This window comes from Ahaetulla prasina, chromosome 1, assembly GCF_028640845.1.
Source record: "Ahaetulla prasina isolate Xishuangbanna chromosome 1, ASM2864084v1, whole genome shotgun sequence".
Lineage (NCBI taxonomy): Eukaryota > Metazoa > Chordata > Lepidosauria > Squamata > Colubridae > Ahaetulla > Ahaetulla prasina.
Window position 1 is genome coordinate 316,611,511 of NC_080539.1, and position 19,276 is coordinate 316,630,786.

At 37.8% G+C, this 19,276-nt stretch overlaps 1 protein-coding gene across 3 annotated transcripts in view; it reads left to right on the forward strand.

Moving 5' to 3' along the window:
• Positions 1-19,276, forward strand: part of NPAS3 (neuronal PAS domain protein 3) — an 805,304-nt gene that overhangs the window by 742,316 nt on the left and 43,712 nt on the right. For all 3 annotated transcript variants that reach the window (XM_058162236.1, XM_058162237.1, XM_058162238.1), the window contains one exon: positions 763-881. In XM_058162236.1, coding sequence (XP_058018219.1) covers positions 763-881 — 119 coding nt within the window. The remainder of the gene's footprint in view (positions 1-762; positions 882-19,276) is intronic.

Below are 19,276 nucleotides of genomic sequence, written 5' to 3' on the forward strand. Positions count from 1 at the left end.
TAATATCAACAGCCTAACCCTTTTCAAATAAAAGGGAAAAAAACCTTGGTTGATAAAAGCAACAGTCTTTAAATTTGATGAAAACTACTTGCCAATATATTCGTAGAGGTTTGCTTCTCAATTAAATGTCTTGCACAACAAAAGTGTGCTCGCATTTGATAGGAAAATAAAAGCACTCGAGTACGTGACCTTTTTACTCATGTTCAGGTGGACAAATGTTACAATTATCTCTTCCCTACTCTCAGATAAAAGCCAGCTCCAATTTGACAGAAAGAGCAAGGGGAGAAGGAAACTTCCCATTGAAGCGAGAAAACAACAATTTATTGTTTGAAAATTGTCCATAATATATGGAATGGTGGTTTTCGTGGGAGGCATTGAGGAAGGCCATGTTGAATTGATAAAATTTGTGTCAATTCAAAAGTTTCAGAAAAATAAATAGGCTCTTTTCCCAATATCAGTTTGTTTTTTTCAAGTTTTTTTCTGCTGTGGAATTTTGCTTCCAGAGTTTTAAGAGAAGACTATGAATTGTCATCCAAAGCAGTTTGGCTTTTTCCCTATTTCTATCATGAGCAAGGTGAAAGAGAAATTATTTATTTGCTTATTAGTTATACCTACAACTTCTGTGCTGTTCAATTTTTTAAAAAACTCTCTTCCATATCTTGCATTTGGCCCTAGGTTAGCTCAATGGCTACACTTACAAAATTCAGAAGAGATCTCTAAAAGTTAAATAATCAATAAATTATTTTGTTATGTCTATTTTAGTGGAAACTACAAGCCCAAGCCTACTTTCAACAGACAACAACCTAGAGCGTTCTTTTTTCATTCGGATGAAATCAACACTGACCAAACGAGGTGTACACATAAAATCTTCAGGATATAAGGTAAACTTTTGTTTTGTCTCCCTAAATATTGTTAGACGTTCTCCATCTTTTTAAAAAGATATATAATAAACTGTAGCAGATCCCAGAATCTCCTCTCAAGAGCTTCGTAACAGTTGAGCCTGGATAGTTTTACAAATAGAAAGTGAAAGGTCATAGATGATATTTCTGAAATATATCCATCAGGTATCATAGCAAGGTTAAAAAATCAGCAGCATTCTTTAGTGTCACAGACTATCTGGGGCAGTTCCTAAAAATTCTTCATGTAGAACAAAATAATTAAAAGCCTCATTTAACACAACAGGAGATGCTTCTTAGGAAGCATAGATTCCATGTATTTAATGAGAAGGAATGCTGTATTGGGAGTTTGCAACTATTTTTCTATCACTGCCAATGAATTGGGGGAAATGTTTTATATCAAAAATTATTTTCACTGGAAGGATTTTCATTTTTTCTAATGTATATATGATCCTAAATACTCTTATGAACAAGACTGACTTTGAATCAGTCAACGTTGGGAATTCTGATCAGCATTCATTTTTTTCAACATTCATCACTGATGTTGTGATCTGTGGATATAGGTTTTTTTTTCTTGCTTTAACTTTCTTTGTGATTAATAATCCCAAATTTCACTTTCAGTCCTTGCACTTAATTTCCTGTTTGTTCTGCTGCTGTCCTGCTTTCTCTTCTTTTACGAGAGATAAAGATTTGCCAATATACTCAGAATATAGCATTTCTGTTGCATGCCATCCCGACCCACATTGTTTGAGTTGAGTGGCCCTATAATTCAATTGAATATGTAAATAAATAAATACTTTTTTCATGCTTTACACAACCATCTAGTACCTATTTAAGCAATCCATTCTGTTATTACTTTTCTTGTTATTTTGGTTATGTTGCAGAACACTGAATCTAAAACAACCAGCCTACTCAAAGTTATTTAGGAGCAATCAGACTTTGAAAATAATACAATCTGAAATGGCTTCCTGTGTTATTCTGGATGCATTTCAGATGAGAGCAAATATAAAACCGAAATTCTGTGCCAGGATCTTGAGAATATGAAAATCACAAACTCTTTCCTTTGGTTATATAGCTTGTGCTTATTTCTAGTAAATTTAAGACAACTTGACTTGATCTTTGATGGAGATGATAGAATAAGTCTTCAAAATAAAATATTTCTATTATGCATAATATGTGCAATGCTTTTATAATACTGAGAACAAACTTCCAGGTTGTATTTACAGCTTTTATCAACCCTATGTCCCCCATAAAGGCTGCAGAAATATAACTTGTAGAATATACTAACAATATCTTGAAAGCTTACCAGGGTTTTCCTTTGACCTCCCTTATGTGAAACACAATTAAGATGGGATTATACTGAGTCTCTTTCTCATGCCTATTCCTTTCCCAGCTTAGACCTGTTGTTTGCTCTTTCTTAATGTCCCTCTTAATGGCTTTTATATGCTTTGGTCAAGGTTATCTTTGCACTCCTCTATACATTTGGTGTTGAATCTCCATTGTGGAATAAAGCAAAGGAACAAAGTTATTACAAAATAAAAATATATAAAGGAGAATATGCTCATACAGGGAAGCATAGAAAATGCTGGAAAAATAAGATTTTTCAATTTTAGAAAAAATTTAAGACAATTTTTGTGAAGAAGAAACATCTTAGAAAAATGTTTGTTCTGGAATATCTTTTTGATATAAATGTAAATGATAGTTTTGAATATTTTTAAGAAATTATTTTTAAAGGATTCAATGCTTTGGCTCTAATGCTGAACTCAGTATGCTTTCATGTGGTGCAAAACACACAACATAGTGTCATTTCTTGTAGGCAAATTCTAAGCTTCATAATTAAATATTTAATTGCTCTATACAAATTTAAGAAATTTAAGATAAGAGGGTTAGTGTCTGGTCAATAATAGCAGGGGGTGTTTTTTTGCATAGGGCTGACAGTAGGGAATAGAGAGAAACTTTCCAAAATGACAACACCAAGTTAATATTGGGATAAAAAGTTTGAAAAAGATTCAATATCTGAGTGGAATAGTAGTTAAAGTCTAGGACTAACTTTCCTTGAGTTTCCAGAAGAATAGCAAGAAATAAATTTGATAAATAAGAATAAATGTACGTTCACAACTTGACTGTAATAAACTCTCAATCCAGAATTTCAGCCGATGCTAAAATCTTTCTCTGAAGTGACCAAATAAATTGTTTAACTACTGACTCTTTTGAGTAACATATATGTCGGCTTTTATATTCTCAACGTCAACTTACATATAACCTCAGGCATTTCTGAGGGAACGTTCTTGAGAGAAAAATTGGTTACAGTGATGCAGAGATTGTCTGGTGTTCAGGTGGGAATAGAAAACGTCTTTATGAAGGCAGCCTACTGGGAAAAACTAAGAAGGCTTTGTTTAACACAATTACCTATAATATAAAAGGTCTCAATATATAGATCTGCACGGAAGTTTTCACAAACTATACTGAAGATTTATATATTTAGACTTTGTACATTATGATATGTATTAAAGGAAAACCTCCTTAGTGGTTTCTAAGTGCCATGAGAGTATTATTTATTTATGTTATACTGTATAGAAGTTAACTTTCTCTGAGTCAAAATGTAAGGAATTCAGTTTGTAAGAACTTCTCATTCCTTATATTTAGACAGATCTCAGAAATATGAATATTTAAACATCATCTTTATCTCTTTAATAGCCATTTTTATCACAGCATTTAGGCATATCATATTTAATTCAATGCAATAAACTGAGATAATATGCAAACATTTAATTACTGGAATGCATCCAAAGTATTTGTAATGAACATTGAAAAATGGTGGATATATTTCCCCTAATCAACCTCCTTGCACTAAAATAATCTTGAAATAGGTACAAGTTAAAAAAATTGAAAAATTTTTATATCTCCAATAATGTTTTCACCAAAAAATTTTGGTACACACCCAATTTAATGGTTCTGTTGCTATTCTGCCAAGACTATCTTACATTATGGACTATAGAATGAGGTAATCAAGTTCTCCTGAAAACTTAAATTAATCAGTCAAATAATCAATCAATTGATAGTCCAATCAACCTGTTTAATCAAATCACTTACTTGGTGTTGCACTGAGAATATATAGGAATTGCATTATTCACTTGAGAAGAAAATCACAATATCATGATATTGGAAGTGAGATATCAATTGATGGCCTATTACAGGTAGTTGTTCAGATACAACAGCAGTTGGGACCAGAATTTTTCCAATTTCTCAACCAAATTTTCTCATTTAGTGGATTTTCATCACTAAATGATGTTGTCATAAAGCACAATGTTGTGTGATCACATTATTTAGCAACAGCAACTCTGGACTACTCAGGTCATAAAGTGGGAAGACATGGGAGTCCAAGACAAGGAGTGGGGGGTCAGGATGCCACACACACTCACTATAGAGGTCAGGAGGTGTGCAGTTGCTGCAGGAGATTCTGTGGGCAGGCTGTAAGGAGTGCAGGCATACCAGTAGGGGCAAGTTGGCAAGGGCTCGCAAGTGGGCTGGCAGGGGCTGCAGGTGGGCCAGCAAGAGCCAAGGCCAGGCACATAGGGAGCGTGTGCAGGCTGGTAGGGAATGGTGGCTTGGTAGGGAGATGCTGTGGACTAGGAGATCTCTGAAATCTCCTACTCTATAGTGGAATTTACAGCTGGTCCACAATTATGATATTGCAGCAAGCCGCATTCACGTGATTGTCATTTGTCAGAAGCAAAGTCAATGGGAAAGCTGGCAGAGAAGGTTGCAAGTTGATCCTATAAGTTACTCCTGCCATGTTTTTTTTTTCCTGAGGAGTCCTTTCATTCAGTGCTGTCATAATTTTGAACGGTTACTTAATGAGTAGTGACCTAGAAGAATTATGACTGGAATTAAGCCTCGGAGCCAAATCATAATTGCTGTTCCCTGATATTTAGCACCTAGTTTTTGTTTTGCTACATCCTGTTCCTTTTATTCAATAAATAAATAGGTGTCAGGTGTCATACATTTCTACAGAATAACAGAACAACAGATCTTTGAGGTCCCTTGAAATAAATAAATAAAATAAATAAATACACACACACACACACACACACACACACACACACACACACATATATAATTTTAAATCAGCTAATATGAAAATTGTTTGTGTGTATGTGTTTAATCTATCTGTTTATAGATTTAAAAGACAGAGGAAGATCTAGGCAACTTTTACTTGTACTAAAAAAAGAGAGCTGATGCACAATAAACTACAGGCATTATGGGATGCCTTCAGTCATTTTATAGTCAAATGCATTCATAAATTTTTGTAGAGTTATAAGAAGTTGACTTTGATGGTACAAAACTCACAGGAAAGCTTTACATCACAGGAGTAGTCAGAGATGAAGTTTATGCTGACAATTTATCACCTCTTGTCTGTCAAAGAAAAACATTTTAGGATCTCCCTATTAGCAATTGTATGCTACTCTGAAATTGTATTTTGAAAAAGATAGTCTGCCATCTGTCTTTTCTTGAGGATTCTTTCTTTTCTTTCATACTTCAATGTGTTAACTTTACAAAATTGTATTTTTCAAAGCAGAATAAAATATATGATGTCCATTATACAAACACCAAAAAAAAAACACCTCCTACCACCAGGATAAACAGGAATGTAAATCTCTTCACATTTTAAGAGCTATAGAACAATTGAAGTGTATATATTATCTGTGAATGTTACTTTTTTTCATTTATCATATTAGCAATCGTAGACATTTTACTATACTATATATATATATATATATATATATATATATATATATATATATATATATATATGTATGTATGTATGTATGTATGTATGTATGTATGTATGTATATATATATATGTTTTCTGAGGTTTTCGCAGGTGTTTGTATGTAGGTCTTTGGTTGTTCGGGTTTTCTCCCGTGTAAAATTGGAAGTGTCTTGGCGATGTTTCGATGAAGTCTCATTCGTCATCTTCAGGCTTCAGCTTCGTGCTTCGTGTTGGCTTTTTTGGCAGCTGCCAAATATTTTTTGGCAGCTGCCAGATATGAGCCAGCAGTGTGCGGCAGCTGGCAAAAAAGCCAACACGAAGCACGAAGCTGAAGCCTGAAGATGACGAATGAGACTTCGTCGAAACGTCGCCAAGACACTTCCAATTTTACACAGGAGAAAACCCGAACAACCAAAGACCTACATACATATACATATACATATATATATATATATATATATATATATATATATATATATACATATACATATACATATACATATACATATACATATACATATACATATACATATATATATATATATATATATATATATATATATATATATATATATATATGGTATATATATATTCCCCCTTAACAAAAATAAATAGTTTCTATTACAGGAGAATTCCATACAAGAATTGGCATAGAGAAAGACAAAAAGGCAGTTAATGTATGTTGCCTGTTTGCTATAGCATGATTTTATTACTAATAGTGCTTTATCGAACTGAAAGCCATCTTCAAGAAAGCATGCTATGTGTAGCTATCTGGATTACATCTCTCATGATATGAATGTGACAATTCCATTGTATTGGCAATGCATTGCATGCTAATATAGATAAATATTACTGAAAGAGTAATATTTCTTCCATATATGTTTGTGTGTGCTTATATTGACAAGGCATTCATGATACTGTAAATTCTATCACTGATTTTGGCCAGTTTAAATTGATTCTGCAGGAACTGCAAAGAATGAACCTCCAGGCAGAGGCAAAAGAGAAAACAATTTATTCAGCCATATAAATAGATGCAAACTGTAGCATATATTTAGCCACAGATTTTATCAGATAATGCATCCAATACTCTTCAAAGCATGAAGAGGTATTCAACAGAGAACATTAGGTCAATGCCCTGCCTTACCTTTAATTTCTCTGTTAGGCTAAGTAATAAGTTGAAGTATGGGTTGGGGGGGGGGAGAGAGAAAAGCTTTCTCCTTGGAAAGAGGAATGTTGTTTTGAAACTTCCTGAACTGTAATTATATAGAGATGGGCTTGAATATGGCAAAACAAAAGCAAAACCAAACCACAGCAGTTCACTCAAACTGGGTTCACACACCATATTAACCATAGTATTATGGGCTTGATTTTGGCTTAGCACAATGTGGTGTATAGAAGTGTTTTATTTCTTAACGTGTGAACTTGACACCCCGACTACTCCAAGAGTGACGTAAGACAAAACATAGTCATCTTACGGTGTCTGAATGCAGCTTGCATTCCTGCCTTTTGTAAATTTCTATTAAGGCATTTACTGTGGAAGAGGAGGGAGTGTTGATATCCAGTTGTAATGATACTTGTGTAAAATAATAAGGTCATTGCCCTACAATTGTTATTATATGGATTCTGCATTAGTATGATTCACAGATCACTCTCCTCAATATCCTTTGACTAGTAACACTGATATCCGTGGACCTGGTTGAGAGACTGCAGTTTATTCCTGGATATGCTATTATCACTTACGACATATTCATTTGAGGGGTTCTTGGTGCTTTTTGAGCTAGCTTGTTTTTTTTTTGCAGACGTTTCATTACCCAGACTAGGTAACATCATCAGTACACTGATGATGATAGGACTATAAAGGGCGTGCCTACCGTTCCTGTCCAATTGTTCCCTTCATTATATTAAATTAATATAACTTTTGCATACTTTTACTTATATATTTTTCTTTTATAATGTGTTGTTTTTTTTATGTCGATGTTTGTGTATACTATTGTGACAAAATGAAATTTTAAAAAAAAGACCTCAAGGAAAAAAAAATCAAGGCCTTTGGGTTGACATTAGTTGAAAAAGCAGTTTGGGACCACCAAATGCAGAGAGAGAGAGTGGGGGGGGGGCATATCCAAGTCAACATAGGACTTCAGAAACTATAGCCAAGTAACCAGTCCCTTTTCTGTGGCAAGTAGAATCTGTTAAAAAGAAGGACATGTTTAATTACCTCTCTGGGGAATATAAACCAGAAAGGGGCCAGGTGGGGGGGGTGGGATATGATTTTCTGAATAGTCTCAGAAAGAAGAGAAAAAGTGAGTAGAGGAGCAAATCAAGAAAAGCTGACTGTGGAACAACAAAGCAAATTGCAAGGGCTTCTTGAGCAAAAGTCACAGCAGGAGGAGGCACAGGAAACCCCAGAGGAAGAAACAAAAGGAGACTCAGCCCAGAAAAGGCAGCTGTGGGAACTGCCCAAGCAAGGAAAGAAACTCTTCTGGCTGTAGGAAAAAATGACAACGGGTGCAAACTAGAAAGTGCAGTGAAAAAGTTGGGGTTAGAAAAAGGCTGAATGAGATAAAGGAAAGAAATGTTGCTAAGGAGAAGATCCTCTTGCCTTGACTAGTTGTAGGCAAAATTCGGATAGATTAAAGCTGCCTAAAGTTGAGTCTGTGAAGCGCTCAACAAGGATCCCTTTTGTTGTCCTCTCTGCCACCAAATCAGACAGTCCTCTCAACCGGTGTGAGTGAAGCAAAATTAGGTCTCAAAATTTCCCAACTCAGAAACCTCTTAAACCTGCCAGTGCAAAGAATTATATCACTTGCCCAATGTCACTGCCTTAAGAAACTGACCCTGGAAGAGAGATTTCCTTGCAGCTCAAGTTTGTTATCCAGCCCACAGTTTGTTGTTTTTAGTTGCTTTTCTCATTCCTATGCTATGCGTATTTCTTCTATGACAGTGTGCCTCTCTGCACCGTAGGTTTGGACTCCGCTCTCTTTGGCCACCTCCCTTTTTGAAAAAAATGCTTTCCTGACCAATTCTTTTTCTTCAGATTGCTGCCTGTGTTCTCAACTATTTTCTTCACAGGCTCGGTGACAGAATTTCCTGCAATGTACGCACTGTAAGGCCAAATACCTTCCGTAACAATGATAGAGAATGTGCTGGATCCTCTTTTTTTAGGAAAGCCCATTTCCAATTACTCAGGCTCTTTTGTTATGTGAACTAAACTATAAGCATTTCCTGTTATTTTTGTTTTTGCAAAGTATACTAATTGCAGAGTTTCAACATTCTGGAAATAAATTGGTAGTTTTCAATTTGCAGAGCATCTTAGTTATTAATTGGTATCTATTGACTAAATCCTGTAGTGAAATTATTATTTTTAAAATAAAGCACTAGTTATAAGCATTTCTGATATTAATGGCTTTGGGCTTTGGAGTCCCTTACTAAATATGGTTATTTTGTATTTATTTTACAGAACAAAACTCTTTATTCCAAGGAGAGCAAAACTGAACATAGGCATTATCAGAATGAGGCTTACATATTTCCTTCCATTTTCCTCTTCCCCTCATGGTGTAACTCCCTGTTCATGAGTACAATTATAATTCACAGAAGCCCCATTAGCCTAGAAATTTACATTGGAATTGTAACCAACATTCCAATTGGTGGTTTTGGGTTCGACTTTCAAGATCTGCATGTAATGGCAACTTGGTTTGTTGACATCAAAATAAAGAGAGGGTATGCGAAACTGAAATATAAATTATATTGTACTAAATCCTTGTTATGGTTTTTTTTAATGTGGGTATTATTCTGAGTATTATTCTGCCTTTAAATAGTAAAATCTAGTCAGGCGTATGTATACACATGCATGAAGATGAATGGATTGACAATAGTTCTAGAATATCACATTCTATTTCAATTGTAATGTGATTAATCTTAGCATACATTTTTGGAGATGCATATTTTAGATAGTAAAAAGAAAAGTTGGTAAAAGAAAAGTAATCTCTCTGGCAAAAAAAATGCCTGTTTTAGAATAAATTGTATGGAGCGTAACAATCAGTTGATAGACATTAAGTAAACAAGAGTAAAATTAGTCAATTTAAAAATGATTAGATTGATTGACAGTAGGCAAAGTGATGTCATCATCATCATCATCATCATCAATAAATAAATGTATATGCTGCCTGACTCCCAGCAATACTGAGCTGTTTTGTACATTACACACATATACAAAGCAGCAGAACCCTACTGTATTGCTGTGACACCACCTTGCCTTTTATTCTCCCGTCCCTAGCAAATTCCACTGGACTTTTATCCTTTTGGTCAGCACCAGGATATCCTCTTTTACCCTTCCCTAATTCCCTGGATCTTAGCTGCCATAATCCGAGAGTTGAACTGGTAAAGGGTGAGTGACATGGATTTTCTCAAAAAGCAGAAGGGTGGATAGGAAAGAATTTTGACTCTACTCGTTTTATAGTGCAAAGTATTTTAAAGTATTCTGGTAGTTTGATGGATTGGGCTTGAATAGGCAATTAAAACCCATTATAGACACATATGCACATTTCTTTGTGTGCATATGTAGAAAAAAAAGAAATCAACAGTGATACAATCAACAAAGCTGTCAGCTATTTTTGAATTCTTCACTATTACTGGGACTTCGCTTAGGAGTCTGTCCCAATGAATCTTGGTTTTAAAAATTTATCACTGCACCATGGGGATAAAACATTACAGTTGATGCACTAATGCAATGGCAGACCTCTTCCCTCACCTACAGATGTTCATTAAATTGTTTGAATACATCTTGGCTTGAACATATTGTTTATGAATGGGCTCAGTAGTCATTATTAGAGACCTTGAGCAAAGCTATATAGATTGCTCAAATATGTAGACAGGGCTATCTGCATACAGAATCATGTCCCCTTTAATTTACTTGGGTCATAAATTGATGCTCGGAAAGAGCTGAGAAGGGGGAGGGGGGAATTCAAAATGAAGGCAAGGCCTAAAATCTGCAATTCAAGGCATCAGCTTCAAGCCATTGGCCCTGAGAAGTCCAGAATGCAAACTAAGAACCCCAGAGAAGGAATGGTCACGAATAGTTAAGCACTAGTCAACAATTGGTGGCACTATCAGGAGGTTGCTTGACACAGACTTAAATACTGTAACAGTCTCTTTCCTCAAAGCTTCAAGTATTGTTAATTCTTCAAAAATCTTCAATCTGCAAGACCCATACTACATACAATTTCTCATACTCTCAAATGTTGTTTTCCCTAGAATCTAAAGGAATCTAGAAGTTCTTCCAGATTAATTTCTTTGGCTGGTTCTTTCTGACTTTGCTCCAGTTGTTGATTACCCTGGTTTTGCATCTAAGAATTTATCACAATACTTTGATTGGATTATGGCCTACTAAGCTAATCAAACTTTTACCCATATATATAGATAGTCAAATATGTAGACATTGAATGACCACACTAAAGATAGTGATCAATCAAAAGTACAATGGCACTGATAAAAGGGATATAACAATTTTTTTACACTTATACCAGTTGCAACATCCCCATGGTTATGTGATCTAAATTTTGACTCTTGGCAACTAGCTTGTATTTATGACAGTTGCAGTGTCCCACGGACATATGATCACCATTTGTAACCTTCCCAGCTGGCTTCCAAAAGTAATGGGGCATCCGGATTCATTTAACGACTATGTGGTCCACTTAACAACTGCAGTAATTCATTTAACAACTGTAGCAAAAATGGACATAAAATGGGGAAAACTTATTCAACAACATCTTTGGTTAGCAATGGAAATTTGGGGCTTAATTATGATCATAAGTCAAGGACTATCTTTATATCTTTTGATGAAATACCATCTCATATAACTGGTGGGATTTTCAATTAATCAGGAAGTTATAAATGTCTGTCTGTCTGTCTGTCTATCTGTCTGTCTATCTATCTATCTATCTACCAAGTATATCTATCAAACAAGTAAAAAACAATCCTACATTTTAAGTTCCTATGATACAAAAAGAAAAGCTTTACTTTGGGGAACATATTTCGGGAACCATTAAAGAATAAAATCTACTCAAGCATGCATTAGTGGAAAAATACATTTGATTTACTATATTACTCATATAATAAGCTTTTTAATGAATTAAGTTTCTTGTAGAACCTAAAATAGAAAAATTACTCCTGATTTAATTCTAAATTCTTCTCAAATGCAAATCATGTAAATTGGCATAGTCCTTGTACAGTAATAGTAATTCACAGAGCTATCAAAATAAGCATTATAGATTTGTAGGAAACAGTTTGGTATTTCCAACATAATTATATATAATTTCCATGGAAAATTCTTTGGAATTAGTTAACTATAAGTTGAATATTACAGTTCAGACATAAAGATTGCTTTAGCAATAGTTCATGTATTTAAAAATATTCCTGTACCAGAGGTTCAAATATTAATACAAATCTAGATCTAGATCTAAATCCTTAGATAAATGAAAAATAAAATTTCATGTTATGAATAAAGTTTCATGTTAAAACATAATAAAACTTTTTTCTTATTTTTAATTGGTTGGTAGAGAAATGAGATGCCATCAATAAACTGAATATTTCTAGAAACAATATCAAAGTGTTCCACTACAGCACTTTAATGTGCTAGGAGAAAGCAGCCATTTAGACCTTTTTAAACCACTTTTTTTTCCATTAGAATGCATTGCCTATCTATTATTCCACCTTCAGCACCTTCTGATTAATACCTAATTAAAATATCCTTAATCACTTCAGAAAAGAACAAGTAGAACTATTCACCTACTTACTATTGTGGATGATAATATTTTGGGGAACTAGCCAGCTTTTGCTGCTGTTGAGTTGAATTTCCAAACCCTAACAAGTACTCCAGCAGCTGCATCTTTTGCCAAGTCAAATTGTAATAAATTCCTACCAAAGCCACACAAAGAATATGAAAACCGTTGGTTATGAGCACTTGAAGGGTCTTTTCTTGCATAACCAATTATCTGGATTTTGATTGGGTTAAAAGCAAAAGTGCACAACCTTTTCCTGCCCAAGATTCATACTTGGTCTAAATTGTTTGCTTTCAGACACAATACAAAAGATGGACATTGCACAGCTAAGACAAAGAAGTGGGCAGGAACAAAATGTGTTTCAGTTTAGTGTAAATAGCATTTCATTAATTTAAGGCAGCTAATGTGATTGCTCTTCATAAATTAAATAGCTTCTCTTTTCTGTCATTCGTTCAAGAAATTGCTTCTTGAAAAGGGTTGGGAATCCAATTTTCAAAAAGAGTAAGAAGGGAAAGGAATGGCAAAAGGAAAGGAAAGAAGATTGAGTAAAGGGTTAGGTCCTTGCTTTAGCAGCAAATGCTTACCTACATAAAGTCAATTTAGATCCCAAACAGTATCAAAGTTTAAATTCTGTCTGTCTGCCTATATCTGTGCAAAAGTCTGGCTCTCTTGATTTATTATTTCTGGAAATTAAAGCTATTTGGAAAAACAGGTTACAACAAAACTAGGCGACTCCGTATTATTTTTGGTGATCATTCATTTCCTCATGACACTATTCAGCATCTGCTGTTATGCTCAACTGAAGGCCTCGCTGTATCTTTTTGCATAGTGGATATCTTGTATTCCTCTAATCCAAATACAACCTAAAACTACTACAAAAGAAACATTTAACTCACTCACAACACAGAGATCCATAAAAATAAAGGAGTACCTGTTTAATGTTGTACTGATGAGTCTCTTTTTCTCTTCTCCTTATCTTGTTTTAATTAGTTTTTATTTCCAGTGTTGTAATAACTCTCTGAGAGTACCCATCATGGCAGGATGTCTCCTTTTCATTCTTTTTCTTAATCTTCCTGTAAATTCAAAAATGTCAGGCTACTCTCAGCCAGAATTCAAGGACAGGGATGCATATTTATTTGCCTTTCAAAACCACTGGAAAACAAAAGATGAACTTTGACAGCTAAGACAAAGAAGTGGGCAGGAACAAAATGTGTTTCAGTTTAGTGTAAATAGCATTTCATTAATTTAAGGCAGCTAATGTGATTGCTCTTCATAAATTAAATAGCTTCTCTCTTCTGTCATTCGTTCAAGAAATTGCTTCTTGAAAAGGGTTGGGAATCCAATTTTCAAAAAGAGTAAGAAGGGAAAGGAATGGCAAAAGGAAAGGAAAGAAGATTGAGTAAAGGGTTAGGTCCTTGCTTTAGCAGCAAATGCTTACCTACATAAAGTCAATTTAGACCCCAAACAGTATCAACGTTTAAATTCTGTCTGTCTGCCTATATCTGTGCAAAAGTCTGGCTCTCTTGATTTATTATTTCTGGAAATTAAAGCTATTTGGAAAAACAGGTTACAACAAAACTAGGCGACTCTGTATTATTTTTGGTGATCATTCATTTCCTCATGACACTATTCAGCATCTGCTGTTATGCTCAACTAAAGGCCTCGCTGTATCTTTTTGCATAGTGGATATCTTGTATTCCTCTAATCCAAATACAACCTAAAACTACTACAAAAGAAACATTTAACTCACTCACAACACAGAGATCCATAAAAATAAAGGAGTACCTGTTTAATGTTGTACTGATGAGTCTCTTTTTCTCTTCTCCTTATCTTGTTTTAATTAGTTTTTATTTCCAGAGTTGTAATAACTCTCTGAGAGTACCCATCATGGCAGGATGTCTCCTTTTCATTCTTTTTCTTAATCTTCCTGTAAATTCAAAAATGTCAGGCTACTCTCAGCCAGAATTCAAGGACAGGGATGCATATTTATTTGCCTTTCAAAACCACTGGAAAACAAAAGATGAACTTTGACAGATACAATCCAGGAAACTTATGTGATGGAATGTGCAGCTGAAAAAGTTTGGGGCGGGCTTGTCTGCAGTAGCACTGTGATTTCCCAGGGAGGAGGCAGCCCATTCCAGAGAAGGGCCCAAGGCAAGAGACTACACAGTCCTAAACTAGATCAAGGAGGGAGGAAGAAATAGGTTCAGGGTAGCCACATTGTAGAATCTCCCAAGGTAAAGTATATGTTAGGTTAGAAGGTTATAGCTTTAGCCTGACAAGATTCTGTCTATTAGGTGTAAACAAATAAAGAACTGGATTCAATTGGATCTCACTGTGGCTGAAGCCTGACAATTTCATTTTTGTTTTAGAGACACTGCAGAAATAATTATAACATAAAAGTTCAGCTTTCATTAAAAAAAAACCTTAATATCTAGAACGATAGTGAAAAACTAAGTGTAGGGCAGATAAATATATAGGTGACATCATTTTTTCTCCTCTCTATGCAGAAAACACTTTAGTATAATTTGTTTGTTGGTTTGTTTTATCTGTCTTTTGTTCACCATATTGAGAATCACCTAAGATAAAGCGGGTAGGGAAAGGCTACATCAAATACAATTGTTAAAAGATTTTTATTTCTGACTCCCATAAAAGGAGATATTACACTTTTGAAGAATACTTAACATTGGTTATCTTTCTTGGAGACGTCTTTGCCTAGGCACACAGAAAATCTAGTATTGATTTTTCTCCATAGTAGTGGAGATAGCATCCAAAAATGCTTAGCTGATTGGACTGAGTCTCTCAGAGCTGTTAGGACACGCCTCTGTTGCTAGGGCTCCCCAGTTTTTGTCTCAGTCTTCTGCTAAGACAGATGTGCCAAGGCTTTCTCCAAGCCTGACAGGAACATTCCTGGATCCTTTCTTCATCACTTTTTTCAGGTTTCATGAGTTTTAATCCAGCTGACTCCTGCACATCTGGTTGAGTCGCTGGGATCATCTCAGCGGTGAGGGCTTCAGCTCAAGCCTCTGGACAGTGGTCTTCTTGGCTGTTAGGGTAGCTGGCACGGATCTCTCCCACACAGCTCACCCCAGGATTGCCTGATCTGAACTGTACTCTTTGCAATCAGGCAGCAGAGCTTTCGTGCTCCCAAATTGACAGCCAAGGATGCCAGACAGAGGAACTGTTACACTGCTGACCTTGCAGCTGACAGAGGAGCTTCGCGCTCCCAATTTGATTGACAGCACGGCCAGAGAGTGGAGTTTTTGCGCTCCCAGCCCAAACTTTGACAGCGGAGCTTTCGTGCTCCCAAGTTGACAACTAGTGAAGGCAGATCATAGAGCTTTCGTGGTCCTGTCATTGCTGAAGTTGGGCGGTCATTACAGGAGCTTTGCGCTCTGAGAGGAGCGGTGCTGCAGCACCCAATCTTTTAAAGCAACAGGAGCCTTGTCAAACAGCATCAGGAGTAGTTGTGGAGTTTCATGCTCCCTTGGCCATTCTAACGGTGTACCGAGTGGAGCTTCATGTTCCCAGCCAGGCAAAGCCATAGATTCATGAACTAAAGGAGCCACAGCGCTCCAAGGTAAGGAGCCGACCCGCTTGGAGCTTAGTGCTTCCATTTCGCCACATTTTGCCTCATTTCCTTGGCCAGGGGCTCTCCTTACTCTTATCCAGAAAGAAGACAAGGGCACAAAAAAGGGAGCATTCAAAATGACGGATAAGGTGGCAGTTAGCAGCAGAGCAGGGGCAAGAGCTGTAAAAACAGCAGCCACCAAGGAAATTGTCTCAAAGGGAGCCAGATCTACCAGCAGGTCTAAAGCTCCAGACAAGGTTGCAAAGGCTGCTAAAAGCTCAAAACCAGCCCAGAAGGATGAGCAGCACAGAGATAAAGCCCTGGAAAAGCTGGGTGCCAGAGCTGACAGGGAGAACAACCTACTGTCAGACCTCAGTGGCAATCGAAGTCAGTCCAATAGACTGCAATCTCTTGGCCTGTCACCAGGGAGATGGAGATTAATTCTCTCTACATTGCCTGTCACCAATGCAGGGCTATGAGGCTCAGTGGCAGACTTGCAAAACACTGCAAGGATTGTGAGCAACTCTATAAAAGTGCCAGAGTTGTTACTGCAGCACCTTCACCAAACAGCAGCCTGCCTGCTCCCAGAAATAGAGGCAGAATCAGGCATTCCGGAGCATATTCAGGCAATTATCACTGAAGTCATCAGGCAGAGCATATCTGCAGGATATGCATCCTTAGGGGCTTCTGTTTTCTCTGTGGATCCCAGCCATGCTGGGCCCCTCAATTCCAAGGGGAATTTTCATTACTCCATGCACATACAGAAACATATGGCTACTTTTCTTTCCTTTCCGAAAAATATGGTAATTCTATGGACTTTATTTCTTCTACTCAGTGAGTGTTTTCACACTTCAAATTTGTGAGTTTTTCAACTGTCTGATTCCCGAAACACCGGTTGAGTCGCTAGCATCACACAGCAGAGCTGAGCTTCGGCCCCAACCACTGAAGTCATCAATCGTTGTGGTTTTCAGGATAGTGGGAACTATATTTATGCCGCTAACCCTGCGTCTGGTTCAGAGGACAACCTGGGTGAGCATAGGAGCTTCATACTCTTTCAGTGGTCAAGGAGCTTCATGCTCCTACAGTTTCTAATTCAAGGTAGCCCTGCCACACAGAGCTTCTGCGCTCCTATCAGTTGAGGGCCAGAGCACTCCCATCCACAGCAAGAGCTTGTGCTCCAAATATACTTAGAGCGACCGCTGTCCCAAATGACCACACAATCAGGGCTGTAGTGTTTCATTTCCAACGGTCAGAGTCGCCGAACTGCATGGAGCCTTGCGCTGCCATTAGCGTCTATCACTCAGAACTGCTCAGATCTCCTTAAATTGAGCAGGAGCTGCAGCAATACAATTTAGGCGGACGACTGTGAGGAGCTTTGCACTCCTATTTGACTGAAGCTGCAGATCTGCACTCAAACTGGCAATTTCCCTAGAGCTTTGTGCTCCCATTTGACAGGAGCCATTGAGCTCCATTTCTAGAGCTTTGTGCTCCCATTTGACAGGAGCCATTGAGCTCCATTTCTAGCTGCTGATCTCTGTGGAGCTTCCCACTCCCATTTAGCTTCAACGTTTGCAGCCAGCGCTAAAGGCCTTCTCCCAACAGCACCAATTCCAAGGGCTCCAGATCATTTGCAAGGAGCCTTGCACTGAATTGGGCCTTCAGCTACCTAAAGCGAGACTGCCTGAGGGCAGCACAGAAAGAACGGAACACAGACCACAAAGAGGGCTGATCGAATGGCACTTGATGGCAGCGTTGTGGGGCAGGAGCGAAGGAGCCAGCAGGCCCCAAGGCAGCTACCTCAATAGAGGAAAGACCTAACAGAGCTCTAACACCTCAGTGAAGGCCACAGAGGCTCATAAGATCTCTAAGGCAGCCCAAAAGGAGGACAGGTGAGGCCTTTCATCTCACTGTGGGATTAGGAACTTGTACTCCAGGCTCATTTTTAATGAACAAAAGAGTTTTTGCACTCCCAAAAATTGACAGGCAATGTCAGTGGAGTTTTGCGCTGCCATTAGCGTCTATCACTCAGAACTGCTCAGATCTCCTTAAATTGAGCAGGAGCTGCAGCAATACAATTTAGGCGGACGACTGTGAGGAGCTTTGCACTCCTATTTGACTGAAGCTGCAGATCTGCACTCAAACTGGCAATTTCCCTAGAGCTTTGTGCTCCATTTGACAGGAGCCATTGAGCTCCATTTCTAGAGCTTTGTGCTCCATTTGACAGGAGCCATTGAGCTCCATTTCTAGCTGCTGATCTCTGTGGAGCTTCCCACTCCCATTTAGCTTCAACGTTTGCAGCCAGCGCTAAAGGCCTTCTCCCAACAGCACCAATTCCAAGGGCTCCAGATCATTTGCAAGGGGCCTTGCACTGAATTGGGCCTTCAGCTACCTAAAGCGAGACTGCCTGAGGGCAGCACAGAAAGAACGGAACACAGACCACAAAGAGGGCTGATCGAATGGCACTTGATGGCAGCGTTGTGGGGCAGGAGCGAAGGAGCCAGCAGGCCCCAAGGCAGCTACCTCAATAGAGGAAAGACCTAACAGAGCTCTAACACCTCAGTGAAGGCCACAGAGGGTCATAAGATCTCTAAGGCAGCCCAAAAGGAGGACAGGTGAGGCCTTTCATCTCACTGTGGGATTAGGAACTTGTACTCCAGGCTCATTTTTAATGAACAAAAGAGTTTTTGCACTCCCAAAAATTGACAGGCAATGTCAGTGGAGTTTTGCGCTCCCAACCTGTCAGATTTCTAGATGGAGGAGCTTTCATGCTCCCAAAAATTGACAGGCTGAGCCAGCAGAGCTTCATGTTCCCAACCTGACAGATTTCTGGCTAGAGGAGCTTTTGCAGTCCCGCTAACTGAGAGGCACAGCTTTGCACTCCTGAGCATTTGATTGCAAGGCTGTTAGCAACAGAACTCCTTGAGGACCTTCATGCTCCATTTGTGACAGTTAAACATCATGGGCTCAAATTTAGGAGCTATTGCGCTACTACAATGGGACCACTGACAGCCAGAACTGGAGAGGAGCTTTGTGCTCCCGGATCCATCCAACACCAGAGTTATTACTGTCTGCCATCAGACAACTGCCGAGGACGCCTGATTGAAAAGAAATAAATGTGCAAAAGGACACAAATGGCTTCCAGCCTCTACCTCACCCAGTTAAGCAAGGAAAACAGTGTGAATGGGCCACACATTCAGATTGACAGCTGCTGTCACTAGACGTCTACCAGTCTCCAACCAGTAATGGGGAAGGAGAGAAT